The 13927-nt window shown below is 39.7% G+C and overlaps 1 protein-coding gene across 1 annotated transcript in view; it reads left to right on the top strand.

Annotated features, from left to right (window-relative positions):
* Positions 1-13626, top strand: part of pdzrn4 (PDZ domain containing ring finger 4) — a 44335-nt gene extending 30709 nt beyond the window's left edge. Inside the window, exons 4-9 of the mRNA XM_023288316.3 lie at positions 4075-4173; positions 6840-6902; positions 9265-9366; positions 9569-9688; positions 10209-11270; positions 11374-13626. Coding sequence (XP_023144084.2) covers positions 4075-4173; positions 6840-6902; positions 9265-9366; positions 9569-9688; positions 10209-11270; positions 11374-11946 — 2019 coding nt within the window. The 3' untranslated portion in view covers positions 11947-13626. The remainder of the gene's footprint in view (positions 1-4074; positions 4174-6839; positions 6903-9264; positions 9367-9568; positions 9689-10208; positions 11271-11373) is intronic.
* The last annotated feature ends 301 nt before the right edge of the window (positions 13627-13927 follow it).

Below are 13927 nucleotides of genomic sequence, written 5' to 3'. Positions count from 1 at the left end.
CTACCATACCATAATATTGCCAGGTAGCAGCAGAGTTCTAAGTGTCACTTTCAGATGGTTTGATTTCAAGGGTAAAAAGTACTGAATTTCAGTTAGAGAATAGTTTTGGTCACGTTTGGGTATTTATAGCTCCTTCCCCGGAAAAGTAATGTTGAATAATGACAGATTTTAATGAACGCTCTGTTTGATCACCAGGTTTCACAGCGCGATTAATGAAGTGGCAGCAGTCTGCCAGTTATCTGTTTGCCAAATTCGTTTTATTTTAATGTCTTAATTATGGATTGTCAACAGGTGCCAAACTTCAAATGCTGGCTTTTTAATCTCCCAAACCAAAAAACAAATATTGGTGTGCAAGAACTGTACAAGAACAAAGAGTCTCATGGAGCTTTGAGCTGTGCACGTACAAAGCAAGCTAAAATAAATAAGAAAAATAAAGCACTTTTTGTGGATCAAGAAGTGACAAACTCACAAGTAAGCTCCTCTGTTATTGAACTGGTAATGCTGTGATTTAGTATTGCACCTCCATACCAATGGGGAAGTTGGTTGCCAGAAGCAATGCGCTGTTTTCCTAGCAATAGATTCCAGTTCCTCCCTGGGAATCCTGAAGTTTTCACAGACCACAGGAGATATGTAAACCCCCCAGGATCAAAGTGTCCTAATCTGATGCCCAAACCACCTCAGATAGATCCTGTAGAGGCGAAAGACTCGCACCTCTACCCTGATGTTACGTTTTAGTCCAAGGAAATTTATTTTGGTTGTTGTATTCACAACCTCATTCTTTAGGTCACTACCCAACGCTCATGTACTTGTTTGTGTTAAAAATCTGCAATCTGAAACTCCAACCTGTCAATAGAAAATGCTTTGTACCGAGGCTGTCTGCAGCTGTTCTCCCATAATGTAATGCAAATACAGACTGGCATAGACCAAGAAGCACTAAAGCAGATAATAAAAAATCCTAAGAAGAGAAAAACAAAAGGCTTCAAGAAGCCGAAACATTATATCAGTGGGGAGCCTGTCATTAAAAATCACCTGCAGGGTTGCTTGAATTATCATCACTTCGCTCCAAAGACTGTTGCTGCGAAAGCGTAGCAGCTAAAAAGATGTCATCATCTGCAATGAAGAAACAATGAGCCAGTGAACATTAGATTCAGCAGTAATTTCTTTTGAATGAAACATGAAGAATGGACAGTGAAGGGCGTTCTAGACTGAAATGTTGCTAACAGATGCTTAATGTGGGCCTATAAGACAGAATGCCACCAATTGTCAATATGTCTTTAGCTCTCGTATATATTAGTAATGTGGTAAATGTGATCCTTCCCATTAAAACTAGGACACTGCATACAGCAAGGATAAATTCTATCAACTGAGAGTCTGGATGGAATGAGATTTGAAGTCGTTGCTGCGCTGTAATTCAAATTCCACAGCAGCACAGATTATGATCCAATCATCACTAATCAAGACTCTCTATGGCTTCAGCACCTACGGCATCCTGTAATCCACTGAAACCTAACGATCCACCCAATGAGCACCGCCGTTAAGGCATTAGCGTTGTCTGATCTCACTGCATGCCGCTGCAAGAGGGGGGTTGGTTTTGCAAATCAGCCAGTGTAGTAAACCAGTGAGGTGTGCTGGTAGCTGCCGTGCTACAATATTATAAACCCCTTACACACCACAACCTTTGAAGGTCAGGGCTGTTTGCACAGGGGGTTAAATGCCACAGAAATTCATTTCCCCCCCCTGTCAATCTCTGCTATCGTGGTTTCCCATGACGGGAAGAGAAAAAAAGCTACTGGGGGGTTTAATTCTTGCCCCTCCACCCCCCACCTTGAACGTCTTTTTACCCCATCCCATGCCCCCTTTCTTTCATAACATCCCAGTGGTGAAATGAATTGGGCAGTGTGGGGTTAATAAAGATTACCCCCAGAGTTATCCTTATGTGATTACCTTTATACACAGCAGAGATCAAAAGGAAGCAGTGGTGAGTTGGGGCTAAATGTAGCAAGAGGTTTCCTGTGGGAGGGGGGCCAGTGAGTGAAATGCCATTACCAGAGCCATCAAAAGAACTGCTCTGTATGTTAGTGCAAGCTGGGTTCAGTTTGATACCAACAGGCTTTTATTGCACTGATGCACACATGACATGATGCAGCTGCATTTATGTCTGTGTTTCCATATATTTATTCACACTTGAAGATTTCCCCGACTGCACTTTTTTCATTTTATTAACATTTCTTTGTAATTTTATTGTATATTTATTCTTTTTACATGTTTTTATTTTACTGATTTTTTGTCTTGTTCTGTTGTTTCATTTAATCGTTTAGAATTTTTGTAGACAATTTATGTGTGCTTTAGTCAATATTTTATCTCAGTTTTTGCTTTATTCATTTAATAAAATTAAATCGTATAATTTAGTTGGCAGTACTTTTATTTTGCACTTTCATTAATTTCATTTAAATTCGTCTTTTTTGTATTTTCTTTTTGTATATTTTAGCTTTTATATGGTTTTATTTTCCTATTTTTGTCAGTGTTAATTTCTGTGTACCTCATGACACATTTTACTTTTATAATTTTATTAAAATTAAGTCATAAAATTTGATCTGCAATGACAGCACTTTATTCTTCACTTTAATTTCATTTAAATTACTTTTTTCTACTGTTTTGTATATTTTTATCATTTACACGCTTTCATTTTCCTTATTTTTGTCTTTTTATGTTGGCTTGTTAATCAGCAAATGGCATGATGCAGCTACACTTCTATGTTTTTCTATGTATTTCAAGTTGTGTGTTTTTGCTTAATTATTGTCCTGGATAGAGTGTGTTGACCACTACAACTTCCTTGCACCCTAAAGAGACTACAGCTGTACAACATATCGCTACAGCGTCAATTTTCCAGTGTGTGCGTGCACAATAGCGAAGCAAATTAACTGAAACACTTCCTTCTCTAAGTTTTTCTGCTGTTTGATGTCAAAAGAAAACTCGCGCAGCTCTCATTCTCCATGACTAATCCGCACGAAAAGTCTCTCTGTTCAAACATAATTTACTGTGATTTAAGGATTCTTGGATACAGAGAGGTTTTTTTGGATAATTTATTCATAGGAGACAGAGGTTTTGTTGTGTAGGCTTCATATGTGCACAGCAAAATGAGTGAGAAAAAAGAGAATTTGGTTGCAAAAAGAAATTTAAAGTCAGTCTTATGGAAATATTTCTGCTTCAGAAAGGACTAAAAACAGGTACCGTGTTGTTGCCACTACACAAAGCAACACAACTAATTAGTTTGACCTTTTAACTGCACACTTGTCATACAGAGCTGTGTGATGCTGAGCCGAATCTGAGCGCTAACCGAAGAATAAAACCTCTTTTAGATGAACTGTGTCAGTGTTGAGCCATATGAGAACGGTTCCAAACTGCTTTTTTTGATTATTTTCAGCATGGGTGCACTCCCCTGCAAAGTCACCATATTCATTCTAGAAGGATTAATCCTTTTCAAATAGAGTTATTTGAGTCACCTAGTGAAAATCACTGCATTTTTTAAAATATTGCATAATGTGCAGCCAAACAAGAGACTAAATCAGTGTGGAACTGAACATTATCTCGACTTGGGAACCAATTTCCAAAACTTTTTGCTGAGTAACATCTCAGTGGGATCAGATTTCTGGCACCCAGTTGCTCATCTGGCAGCTGAAAGTGGAGCTGAGTCGTGCTTAAAGCTGCACATATTAGCAGTTTTATATACAGAATAAAAATATTACACACAGTATGCAATATTCTTCATGAATGTATAATATAAACATCAGTGTATGAGTGTAAAACTGAGCACAGAGAGGTTGACAGTTGCCTGGATATTTTATAACCGTAGAAAATTTACTTAGATCCTCTTTGCCTGCAGCAATTTCACTACGGAACAACAAAACACTCATAAAGTGATTAGTGACAGTCATGTGGAGCGTAAAAATCCTGTTGGATCAAATCTCTCGTCGTATTTCAGCTGTAATATAGGAATACAGTCTGTACATCAAATGATGTGATTTTGGATTTTGTCCAATCTAATCACAGAAGAAACATTTGTTTGTTTAACAGGAGGTGGAGCTGTGCAGACAGAACAGCCAGGAGAAGCTCGGCCTGACGCTGTGCTACAGAACGGACGATGAGGAGGATACAGGCATCTATGTCAGCCAGGTATGACCACAGGAACGCCCTGTTTAAACATTCAGCTGGTTCTTTACGGGTTTCCATGGAACTGGCTTCTTAAATTAGGCACAATAAGACAACACATCACTCAGATTCTGCACTAGCTCAGAGTTAAATATGAATTTAAATTATTGTCTGCAAGTCGCTGAATGGTCAGGACCCAAAATATATCAGAGATAAATTTGCTAAATACAAGATCTACAGGGACTGCTTAGTTACTGGTGCCTAAAATTCAGATCAGACATGTGAAATTGTGTTTAGTTATAACACTGGCTTGGATTTTCCGAAATGCAGCCATTTTTAAAATAATATTTTAGAGTGCTTCTTGTTTAAAAAACAAAAACATAAAAATGCAATTCTTTTTACCACCAATTTTAAATTATCAACTTCATTTTAAAAAAAATCTGGTCTGATATATATATATATATATATATATATATATATATATATATATATATATATATATACACGAACACAAATACATGAAAGATTTTTTTCTATTTCATTGTATTTTGTTTTACATGTTTTTATTTTTCTTATTTTTTCTTTTTCTGTTGTTTTGTTTAACCTCTTCTAATTTCTCTATACAACTTTTGTGTGCTTTATTCAACGTTTTATTCATCCTTCTAGTTTATTAATTTAATAAAATTGATTCAGAAAATCTGGTCTGTACTGACAGAACTTTTTATTTTGCATTCATTGAATTTAACTGTTTTTTTTTCTATTTTTAAAATCTTTTACATGGTCTTATTTTCCAATTTTTTGACATTATTCATTTTTCCTGTAAAATTTCTTTGTATTTCATTCACTTTTTATTTTATCAATTTATCAAAATTAAGTCAGAATGTGGTTTGCATTGACAGTAATTTTAATCTGCATTTTTATTAATTTAATTTAAAAATAATATTTTTCTATTCTCTGTAGATTTTCTGTTTTATATGTTTTTATTTTTCCTTATTTTTTTGTATTTTTTCTTGTTTTGTTCAATCTGTTCTAATATTTTGTGCAATTTCTGTGTGCTTTATTTAGCATTTTATTCAAAAATAATTATTATTAATGTGATTTCATTCTGATGTTATCTATTTTACCTTTGCCCATAAAGCACTTTGAATATCCTCTATGCATGATAAAGTATAAATTTACATAAACTTGTTTTCTTGCTAGAGAAGCACCTTTACAGTATGATAAAAAAAAAAAAAAAAGCGCTAAATGATAAGATCTTAAAGAAACAAAGCAGCTTGTTCATTAAAGCCAAAATGAGGGCCATCCTGAAGCAGGAAGTTATTAAAAGATGGCATAAAATCCCATTTGAATTCCACATCTTCACATACTGAAGCAAACCGCAACAGAATCAGGAGAGAAAAAATGTTTGCCAGTCGAATATCGACTCGCTTGGCCAAAGAGGAAGCCAGGTTTGAAATGTGATTCCGTTCCTGCCGCTCCCATCCCTCCTCCTTTACTGTGTTTTAATTGAAAGTTTTAATTACCTCTCAGCGACAGCCTTCTCTTTCCCCACACAATATGTTAAATGACACATTTTCCCATTTATACTGTAATCCATCTGAATACTAAACACGAGGAGCAAAGCGAGAAGATTCTTTTTAAAATTCAAATGAAAAACAAAATACTTCCTCTTGCGAAATTGTTGATAAGCCCGAATGAAAACAAATTATTGCGCTTTTGGAGACAAACCTGTGTGAATGATGGAGTTATGAGGGCTTTAAGCACAACAAAGTAAATTAGAAATTTAGTGTGACTGCAGGTGCAGTTTCAATCCCATTAAGAACACAAAGGAAAGGCTGTGAAAAGTAAGAGCTACTATGAGGATTAGTTCAGCACCATAAAGACATAAATGGCAGAATTACAAAGACATGCAGTATATTCATCTCTTATCTCTCCGTTACCCTCCATTACTTGAATATGTATCTGCCAACTATTCCTCCGTTTTTTTCACCTGCGCTTCTCAAAACCAAAAGCACAAAAAAAATCCACCAGCACCTGCTGAACCTCAACAGATTGCAGAAAAACAGTCTCCCAGAATCTATTTTTGCACATTTGATAAAAGGATAAAAATGCTAATTTCCCTCATTAGGATGCACGTATGGATAGTGTTGGTGCAACTTTAGGAAATGCAAGTTTAGTTTTTTCCACATGTCGCTATCTCTCTTGATCTTCAATGCAAGAACAACAAAGTTCACCAAATGATTGTTGCTTATGTGCATCTCCGCTGGGATGCATTTGGAAAAATACGAGGTGTTGATTCATTCATGCTAAAATAGAACCGCGTCTGCGCCGTAAACACTTGCAACTTCTTGATGTTCTGAGCTGTTTTCCTCCCCCCTTCTCGCTGCCTTTCACTCACGCTGCCTCACACACTCCATCTGTGTAAAGACTTACATGCTACATCTGTTGGTGTCAGTCACCGGCAACTCAAATCAGAATGAATGAGAATCACCGAAACCAGAAAGTATCATGTGAACAATAAAAGGTTGTCAGGAGAGAAAATAAGCATCTTCTCTTCATGAAAAAAAACAGTCTTTTCTCCTAACAGCAGGCATGAAAGAGCGGCGGTTGGAGCGCCGGGTGTTTTCGGGAGAATACACAGATGCACAATGAGCGGTTGTCAGCGCTGATTTCTACTTTCTTTTGTGCAGGTGGAGCCAAACAGCATAGCAGCGAGAGACGGACGCATCAAGGAGGGAGATCGGATTCTACAGGTGCATGACGGTGACCAAAGCACATTTACACCAGCTTAGAATATCAACTTGCACAGCTTCTAGCGTCTTCCATCTCTTTGTGTAGTTTTAAGCCTTAGTATTCTTCACTATTTACAAAAATAAATCTTGTGTCTGTGTAGAAAAATGCCTCCAAGCTGCTTGTAAGACAGTCTTTTCGTAGAGAAGGCCTAAGCTGCTGGTGTCACCAGTCTGGGCAAGCATATGCATATTTAATCACCTCGTTTTACCGGGGAAATTAAAGCCCTTAGTCGCAGTTACACCAGGCACTACATCATCCCCTGGACCACACGCTCGCTTATTCTTTCATTATGCAGAAACACCTATGGGGGTCAGAGCCTGTAAATAGCTCTTTCTTTGTGAGTCTAACTAGAGCTTAAAAGCTGTTTAGAGTATCCAGATGAAAAAACTGGGCACGCAAACCGAGATATAGAAGAAATGCAACCAGATTTTGCAAGCTAACGCATTTATTGAAACATATGTGCAGCTTTTGTTGCATTGTTTTCCCACTACAATGCAGCAAAGTGAAAAAGTTTGCACTATTGACCTCAGTAAGTGGCACCAGGTGTGTGTAACCAGGTGAACAGCTCCTTGTTAAGTCCGAACAAGAAGCTGGTTGCTGTTTTTTGTGTCATTTTCTCTTTTTTTCTCTCTTTAAATGCACATGTGCACCTGAAAATATGCATATGTACACAAGTTCTCCACATTTTTTCATTTTTCCATGCAACTCATTAACAAGCTGACTGAAAACATCTTGTGTATCTTCCTCCTGATTGGCTGCTGCTACCGTGAAAGCCTATTTAAGCCTCCAGAGCCACGTGGTCTGGTTGGTTTTCTGATGGTTTGCAGACCTGTTTGTCTCTGAAGAGTCTCTCGCATCTTTGTTAGTGCACATGCGTGCTTTTTTTTCTGCATTGTGGGGACATTTTAATGTAGATTTGCTTGTTGGGGGAGGGCAATTGCAGTGACAACACAAAAAAAAACAACAAGCCTATACGTTGCTTTGAAGCATACATCAGCTTTAACATGAAATCCTGACAGGAAGTAGCATCCTGGTTCAAAAGGGGAGAATCTCAAGGCATTTATCTTACCAATTTTGAATGGATTTATCATTTAAACATCTGTCGTGTTAGAAAATGTACATGCAAATAAGCACTTTGTCCTTAAAAAGCTGCAAAAACAAGGATACAACAAACTAGTAACTTCTTATTTATGCTTCCTTATATAAATCAGATTCTCAGTCATGTTATTATTGATGTTCTCAGTTAGCAACATCTTCACTAGATTACCATCTGGTGTACCAACATCGCTCCTCCTCCATATTTATTGAATCCAGCACTTCAAGTACCTCCATTCTCAACAATGTAGTGTTTCTGTTTCCTACCACTATGAATGATTGTGGGGAGCAGGACCCGCTGTACTCCTGGCCCTATTATCTTCCTCTGACAGCCCCATTACTCTAGTGAGAAAAAGATGAACGCCACCTGTCAAAGAACAGTTAATTGTGTGTCTGGATGGCACAGTGAGAGCCGACTCTCGTGAGGTCAAGACCATGCGCTCGCAATTGACTCCCCTTTACTGAAGCCTGCCCGTGCCTTTTACTATGGATTTGTGGAGTTTGGAGGAAGTGATGGCAGGAAAGAAGAAAGACGGATGGTCGAGAAGACGTGAGGAAAGAGACTAATGGAGGGAGGAAATGGGCAGCAAAAGGATAAAATCAGAATGTCACTCGAGGTTTCTTGTAAAATAGGAGCACTAAAGATAAAGTTGCTTTCTGCTGTTCTTCATATTAGTTAAATAGATGATAAAATTACTTAACTGTTGGGGGTGTCATCCGTCTACTCTTTGAAAGTAATTAAACCTATTCCCACAACTTGCAAGATATAAAATCTAATGTACTAATTTCGACAAACAATTGAGCTGCAAAGACTATTTTTGATGCATTGGGTTGACATAATAATGTTGGTAATTGCTTCAACTTAATAAACAATGTAATTTAAACTCAATATTCTACGTTAGTAGATTTAAAACCTAATTTTAGATGGGGTAACTCAATAAAATTGGCCTGAAACCTTGATTTTTCTTCACATTGAGTTTAAGATTTCAAGTCTCCTGCCCTATTTTAACATGTTAGTTAAGACTAGTAGTTAAAGATTCCCTGATTGTAGAGGAAAAGCTAATTCACCTACCTCAAATACAGTTTTTTGGTTTAACTTTGGTTTTTTAAGAAGTTGTAACTCAAAAAGATTCAGAACTGTTTTTCGGTGAGTTCAAACGTAACATTTTAGAGTGTACTAGTTCTCTCTCATTAACATGTCCACCTTTTCTTGCATTTGATGTGCAGATAAATGGCTGTGAAGTGCAGGACAGAGAAAAAGCTGTTGCCTTGTTGTCAAGCGAGGAAGCAAGGAGCATCGTACTACTGGTGACGAGGCCAGAAATCCAGGTAAGCACACACCTATGCAGCCTTCCTGCCCCATCTTGACAACCTGTGTCATGTCAGATAACAACAGCTGCCTGCTAAGTGCCTTTCTCTTTCCTTGCCTGTCAGCGTAATTGTTTGGAGATCCCACACACACTCACACAAAAACACATACAAAACCAGAGACGGAGACAGGGTTTCTGACAAGATGTTGTGATTTTTTTAGCTGGAGGACGATGCTGCATGGCTGGATGATGAGCAACAGGAGCTCGTGGAGGAGCTGAAGATGGAGATCCTGGAGGAGAGGAGGAAGCAGAAGGAGCGTAGCTTTGACAGGAGAGATGAGGTGAGAACGTGTGCTAAGTGAAATAAGTCGCAAACAAGTGGCAAAAAAAATGTGCAATAAAGAGGTGTCAGGAAATAAATGCAGAAGTAGAGGTGACAGGGAAGGAAAGAGAGACTAAACAAAAGAAGGTGGCAGATGAGGAAGGATGGTGAGAGCACAGGGTCTGATTTATGTAACATCTTACTGTGCTTTCCCCAAACAAGAACGGTTATCAGATCTTTCTGCAAAAAGCTTAGGTTATGTTAAATGGTAATATCTGCATATGGGAACTTTAGTGTAGTTAAAGTTGGGGAAACATTCTGGCTACAGCAAATGGTTAAGGTCAAGTAATCAGGCCTTACTTTCAGTCTCTTTGCATATAGAACACTTTATGCACTGGAATGGAGCATTGGGTGTAAATCACAAGGTGGAAAACTGTCCAATATGGATGTAATTTCTAGGTATACTTCCTTCTCCCATCCCAGTGCTCTTTTTTAAAAATTGCCCCGAATAACAGGACTGTTTCCTCTACATTCCCCAGTGTCAAGCTGAAGAAGAAATGACAACAGATACAGCAACATGTTCCTCCAACAATCAAGACAGTGGGTTTGGACGCAGTACAGACAGTCCGGAGCACCACCCCCTGTTAGCAAGATTCCACAGGAGGAGTCCAGCCCATTGTCTGAGGGAACGATGGAGGGCCGAGCATCCACACACCAGGAGAGGAGCTGGTGGGTCACAGGAAAGCCAGGGTGCAAGAACACTGTCCTCAAGCCAAGGCCATGAAGGGGTACTGAGTATCCGCAATGGTGGAGGTGGGATCCTTGGTTTAGAGAACCGCTTCCAGCAACTCTTGGAGCTCAAATGTCAAATCCGGAATGGGGGTGAGTGTGGGGTGTACTCCATCCGACACAGTATAGAGTGTAGCCTTACCGAGCAAGGAGGAGGGGATGGAGATAGTGTGGATGACGCTGGAGGAGAAGGAGGGGTGGAGCAGGAGTTGAGGATGCTAAATGAAGAACTACGCAACATTGAGCTGGAGTGCCAGAGCATCATGCAGGCCCATCAACTCCGCCAGTCCCACCAGCTGGAGCACTCACAGCCCTCGCCCTGCTCTCCAGGACGGAGCCCCAAAGATGGACACAAACGACACGGCAGGCTGGCCGACATCCACGAACACCCGGAGAGGTCGGACAGCGATAAGATCCGTGAGAAAGACAGCTCCAGTGCCTACAACACAGCTGAGAGTGCACGGTCGACACCGCTAGGTATGGAGAGATCACCTGACCACTCTCTGCAGAGACACATCAGCATCGCCAACCAGAAAAACCTCAGACTGGCGTCTTCTACACCCTCCAGTCCCATCCCTATCCCCAAGCCCCAAGGCACAGCCAATTGTAGCAGACCAGCAGATCCTGGTCCTGTTATCTCGAGCAGTCCAGACCAGAGCAACCCTTCCAGGTCTGAGTCGGATCCTGCCCTGCCGGCAGATGACGAGAGGTGTGAGAAGAAAGGGAGGACTAGAGATTCAAGGAGGGGGCTTCCCTATGGGTCTCCATATCAGACAACTCCTTATGGCCAGGGAGGATCCAGGCAGCTCCAGGTATGTATAATTAAGAAGACACAGGTAAATCTCTGCTGATATGCCTTTGTGTAAGACACATCAGAGGAACAACTCTGTGCTAACAATGTTCTCTGTGTTGCAGAGCTACATGCAGCTGCTACAGCAACACTCCTCTCTCGAGTATTCTCAGAGCCAGCTGAGTCTCCTCAGTGTCTGTCGAGATCCTGTGCACCGTAATGGACGCCCTGGGGAACCACGTCTAGAGTGGAAGGTCAAAGTTCGTGCAGACGGGACGCGCTATGTTGCCCGGAGACCTGCTCGTGACCGTATACTGAGGGAACGAGCGCTAAGAATCAGAGAGGAGCGTAGCGGGGGCATGACTACAGATGACGATGCCATGAGCGAGATGAAGATGGGCCGCTACTGGAGCAAAGAGGAGAGGAAGCAGCATTTGGCGAGGGCCAGGGAGCAAAGAAAAAGGAGGGAGTTCATGCAGAAGAGCCGCCTCGAGTGTCTAAAGGAGGGACCGGCGAGTGGAGCTGAGGGCAGGAAGGAGATCAATATCTTAGAGCTCAGTCACAAAAAGATGATGAAGAAACGAAACAAGAAGATCCTAGACAACTGGATGACCATCCAGGAGCTGATGAGCCACGGGGCCAGAGTCCCAGAGGGCTCCAAAGTACATAACGCCTTCCTTTCTGTCACAACTGTTTAGCTGACATGTTTGATACTTCATATTAAGAACCGAATGCTTTCATATCAGGTGGCCTGCATTTCAGGAACTACTGCTTGGTTTTAAAAAGTGTCAGTTGTGTGGATAAATCAACGCTGAGGACTTCTGTAGCATTCCCGAAGCAACTTTGTAACCACCACTTGAAGAATGTTTGTTCACTACCAGACCTCAGCCATTCAAAACGTGACTTGCTTTTACTGGCTTTTTGGTAATGCACTGGATTCCAATAGCAGATGAGTTTGGTAGCATCTTGGTTCAAACAGATTCACATAAACTGAGGAACCAACACATTAACTTTGTGTATACTTTGTGTTGTGAGTCCATGCTCTCCATTCTTCTGTTTCATTGCACATGAAGCGACTTGACTTGCCTCGTTCAAGGTGGCGTTTTTTTTATAACGGGGAAAATATTTTTCACACTTTGTAAACTCGATGACTTTTTTGTAAGGAATTTTTACACTGAATGTCAATGTACTTTAAACATTTTATTGTAATTTCTTATTTATGTTTGCATCACCAAAATATCAGTCTTAGGTGACACTATTTGATTGTACTGTAGCCCACACTGTATGCCAGACCAGCACAGATATGAGAAACCTCATGAAATCGCTGAAGGACAACGCTTCCCCATCACAAAACACTTCTTTGGATGTGTTTATGAAGTCACTTGAGTCACTAAAATGTATAGCACTCATTTTAAAGCACTGAAAATATCAGTATGCCATCTCAAAGGCTCATATTTTCATGAGCCGAGAAGGCCTTTTGAAACAGTTTTACCTCAACTTACAAATAAAACTCTGGCCTATTAAGTATTTGAGTACTTGGCTAATAGCATCGCTGACATAACCTTCAACCCTTACTTTAAAGCATAAATATGCGAATTATGTTCAAAATGTTAAACAGATTCATATTTATATTGTTTACCGTTTTTTGTATTTATTGTAAATTAATTTTTATGGTCTGTCTGATAAATGTTTCACATTAAGTGGCTACCCTTGAAATGCTTTTCAAGGGCCTGTCAAGAAAATGTATCATATTTTCAGCTGTTCAACTCAGAACTGCTGCTTTTCACTGTAAAGTTAATTGAAGAGGCCTTGAGTTCAGTATTTGTTGATGGTGATGTTTGTAATAAAAGAATAATAAAAAAGGAAGCCAGAGAAAGAGGACTTCTTTTCTAGTTGATAATACACTCCTGAATATTTCATCTTAAAAGCATTAGTGTATTTACATTCAGTATATTAATTTACACTTCACATTTTCAGCCATGGTAGCAGTGTGGCAGTGTTTAAAGAGCCCATATTATGCATGTTTACCGGTTCAGAAATTCGTGTTTTGTGAACTACTAGGAGACATTTACATACTTTAATGATCAGAAACATTATTTTTTCTTACGTTGTATCCTGCTACAGCACCTCTTTTTAATGTCTGTCTGAAACGCTCCATTTTCGCTATTGCCCCTTTAAGGCCCTCCTCCCAAAGAGTCCGCTCTGATTGGTCAGCTTTCCACATGAAAGTCAGGTAATGTTTGCTATGTACCATCATCCCAAATATCTGAGGATCTACTTTAGTACAAGCAACTCATGTGAAGAAATAATGGTGGATTGCATGGTAGTGGCTTGTTCTTCATTTGATGGCATGCCAAATCAGCTGCTAGGCTGGAATTATGCAAATGTGTTAAATAGTGATGTAAACAAGTCACAGAAATAAAGCTTGGACTGGAAATAAGGTGTTTCAGGCCGGTAAGAAGCAGTCCTCTGTTTTGGGAGAGGACTTTGGGCACGTTTGCAGACCTTTCACATGCACACAAAAGCTATAAAGGAAAGGGAAAAAGAAAAAACACATAATATGGGCTCTTTAGGACAGTAAATGTACCTGCTAAATCTTTAGCTCAAAACAACATAGGGCCTCTCAGAACTGCTAATTGGCACTTTTGTATTCAACAGAAATCGTTTTTCCACTGAGCC

The sequence above is a fragment of the Amphiprion ocellaris genome, chromosome 21 (assembly GCF_022539595.1).
Source record: "Amphiprion ocellaris isolate individual 3 ecotype Okinawa chromosome 21, ASM2253959v1, whole genome shotgun sequence".
NCBI classification, from domain to species: Eukaryota; Metazoa; Chordata; class Actinopteri; family Pomacentridae; genus Amphiprion; species Amphiprion ocellaris.
The sequence above is the reverse complement of the archived record's forward strand: the minus strand, read 5'-3'. Positions and strand labels throughout refer to the sequence as shown.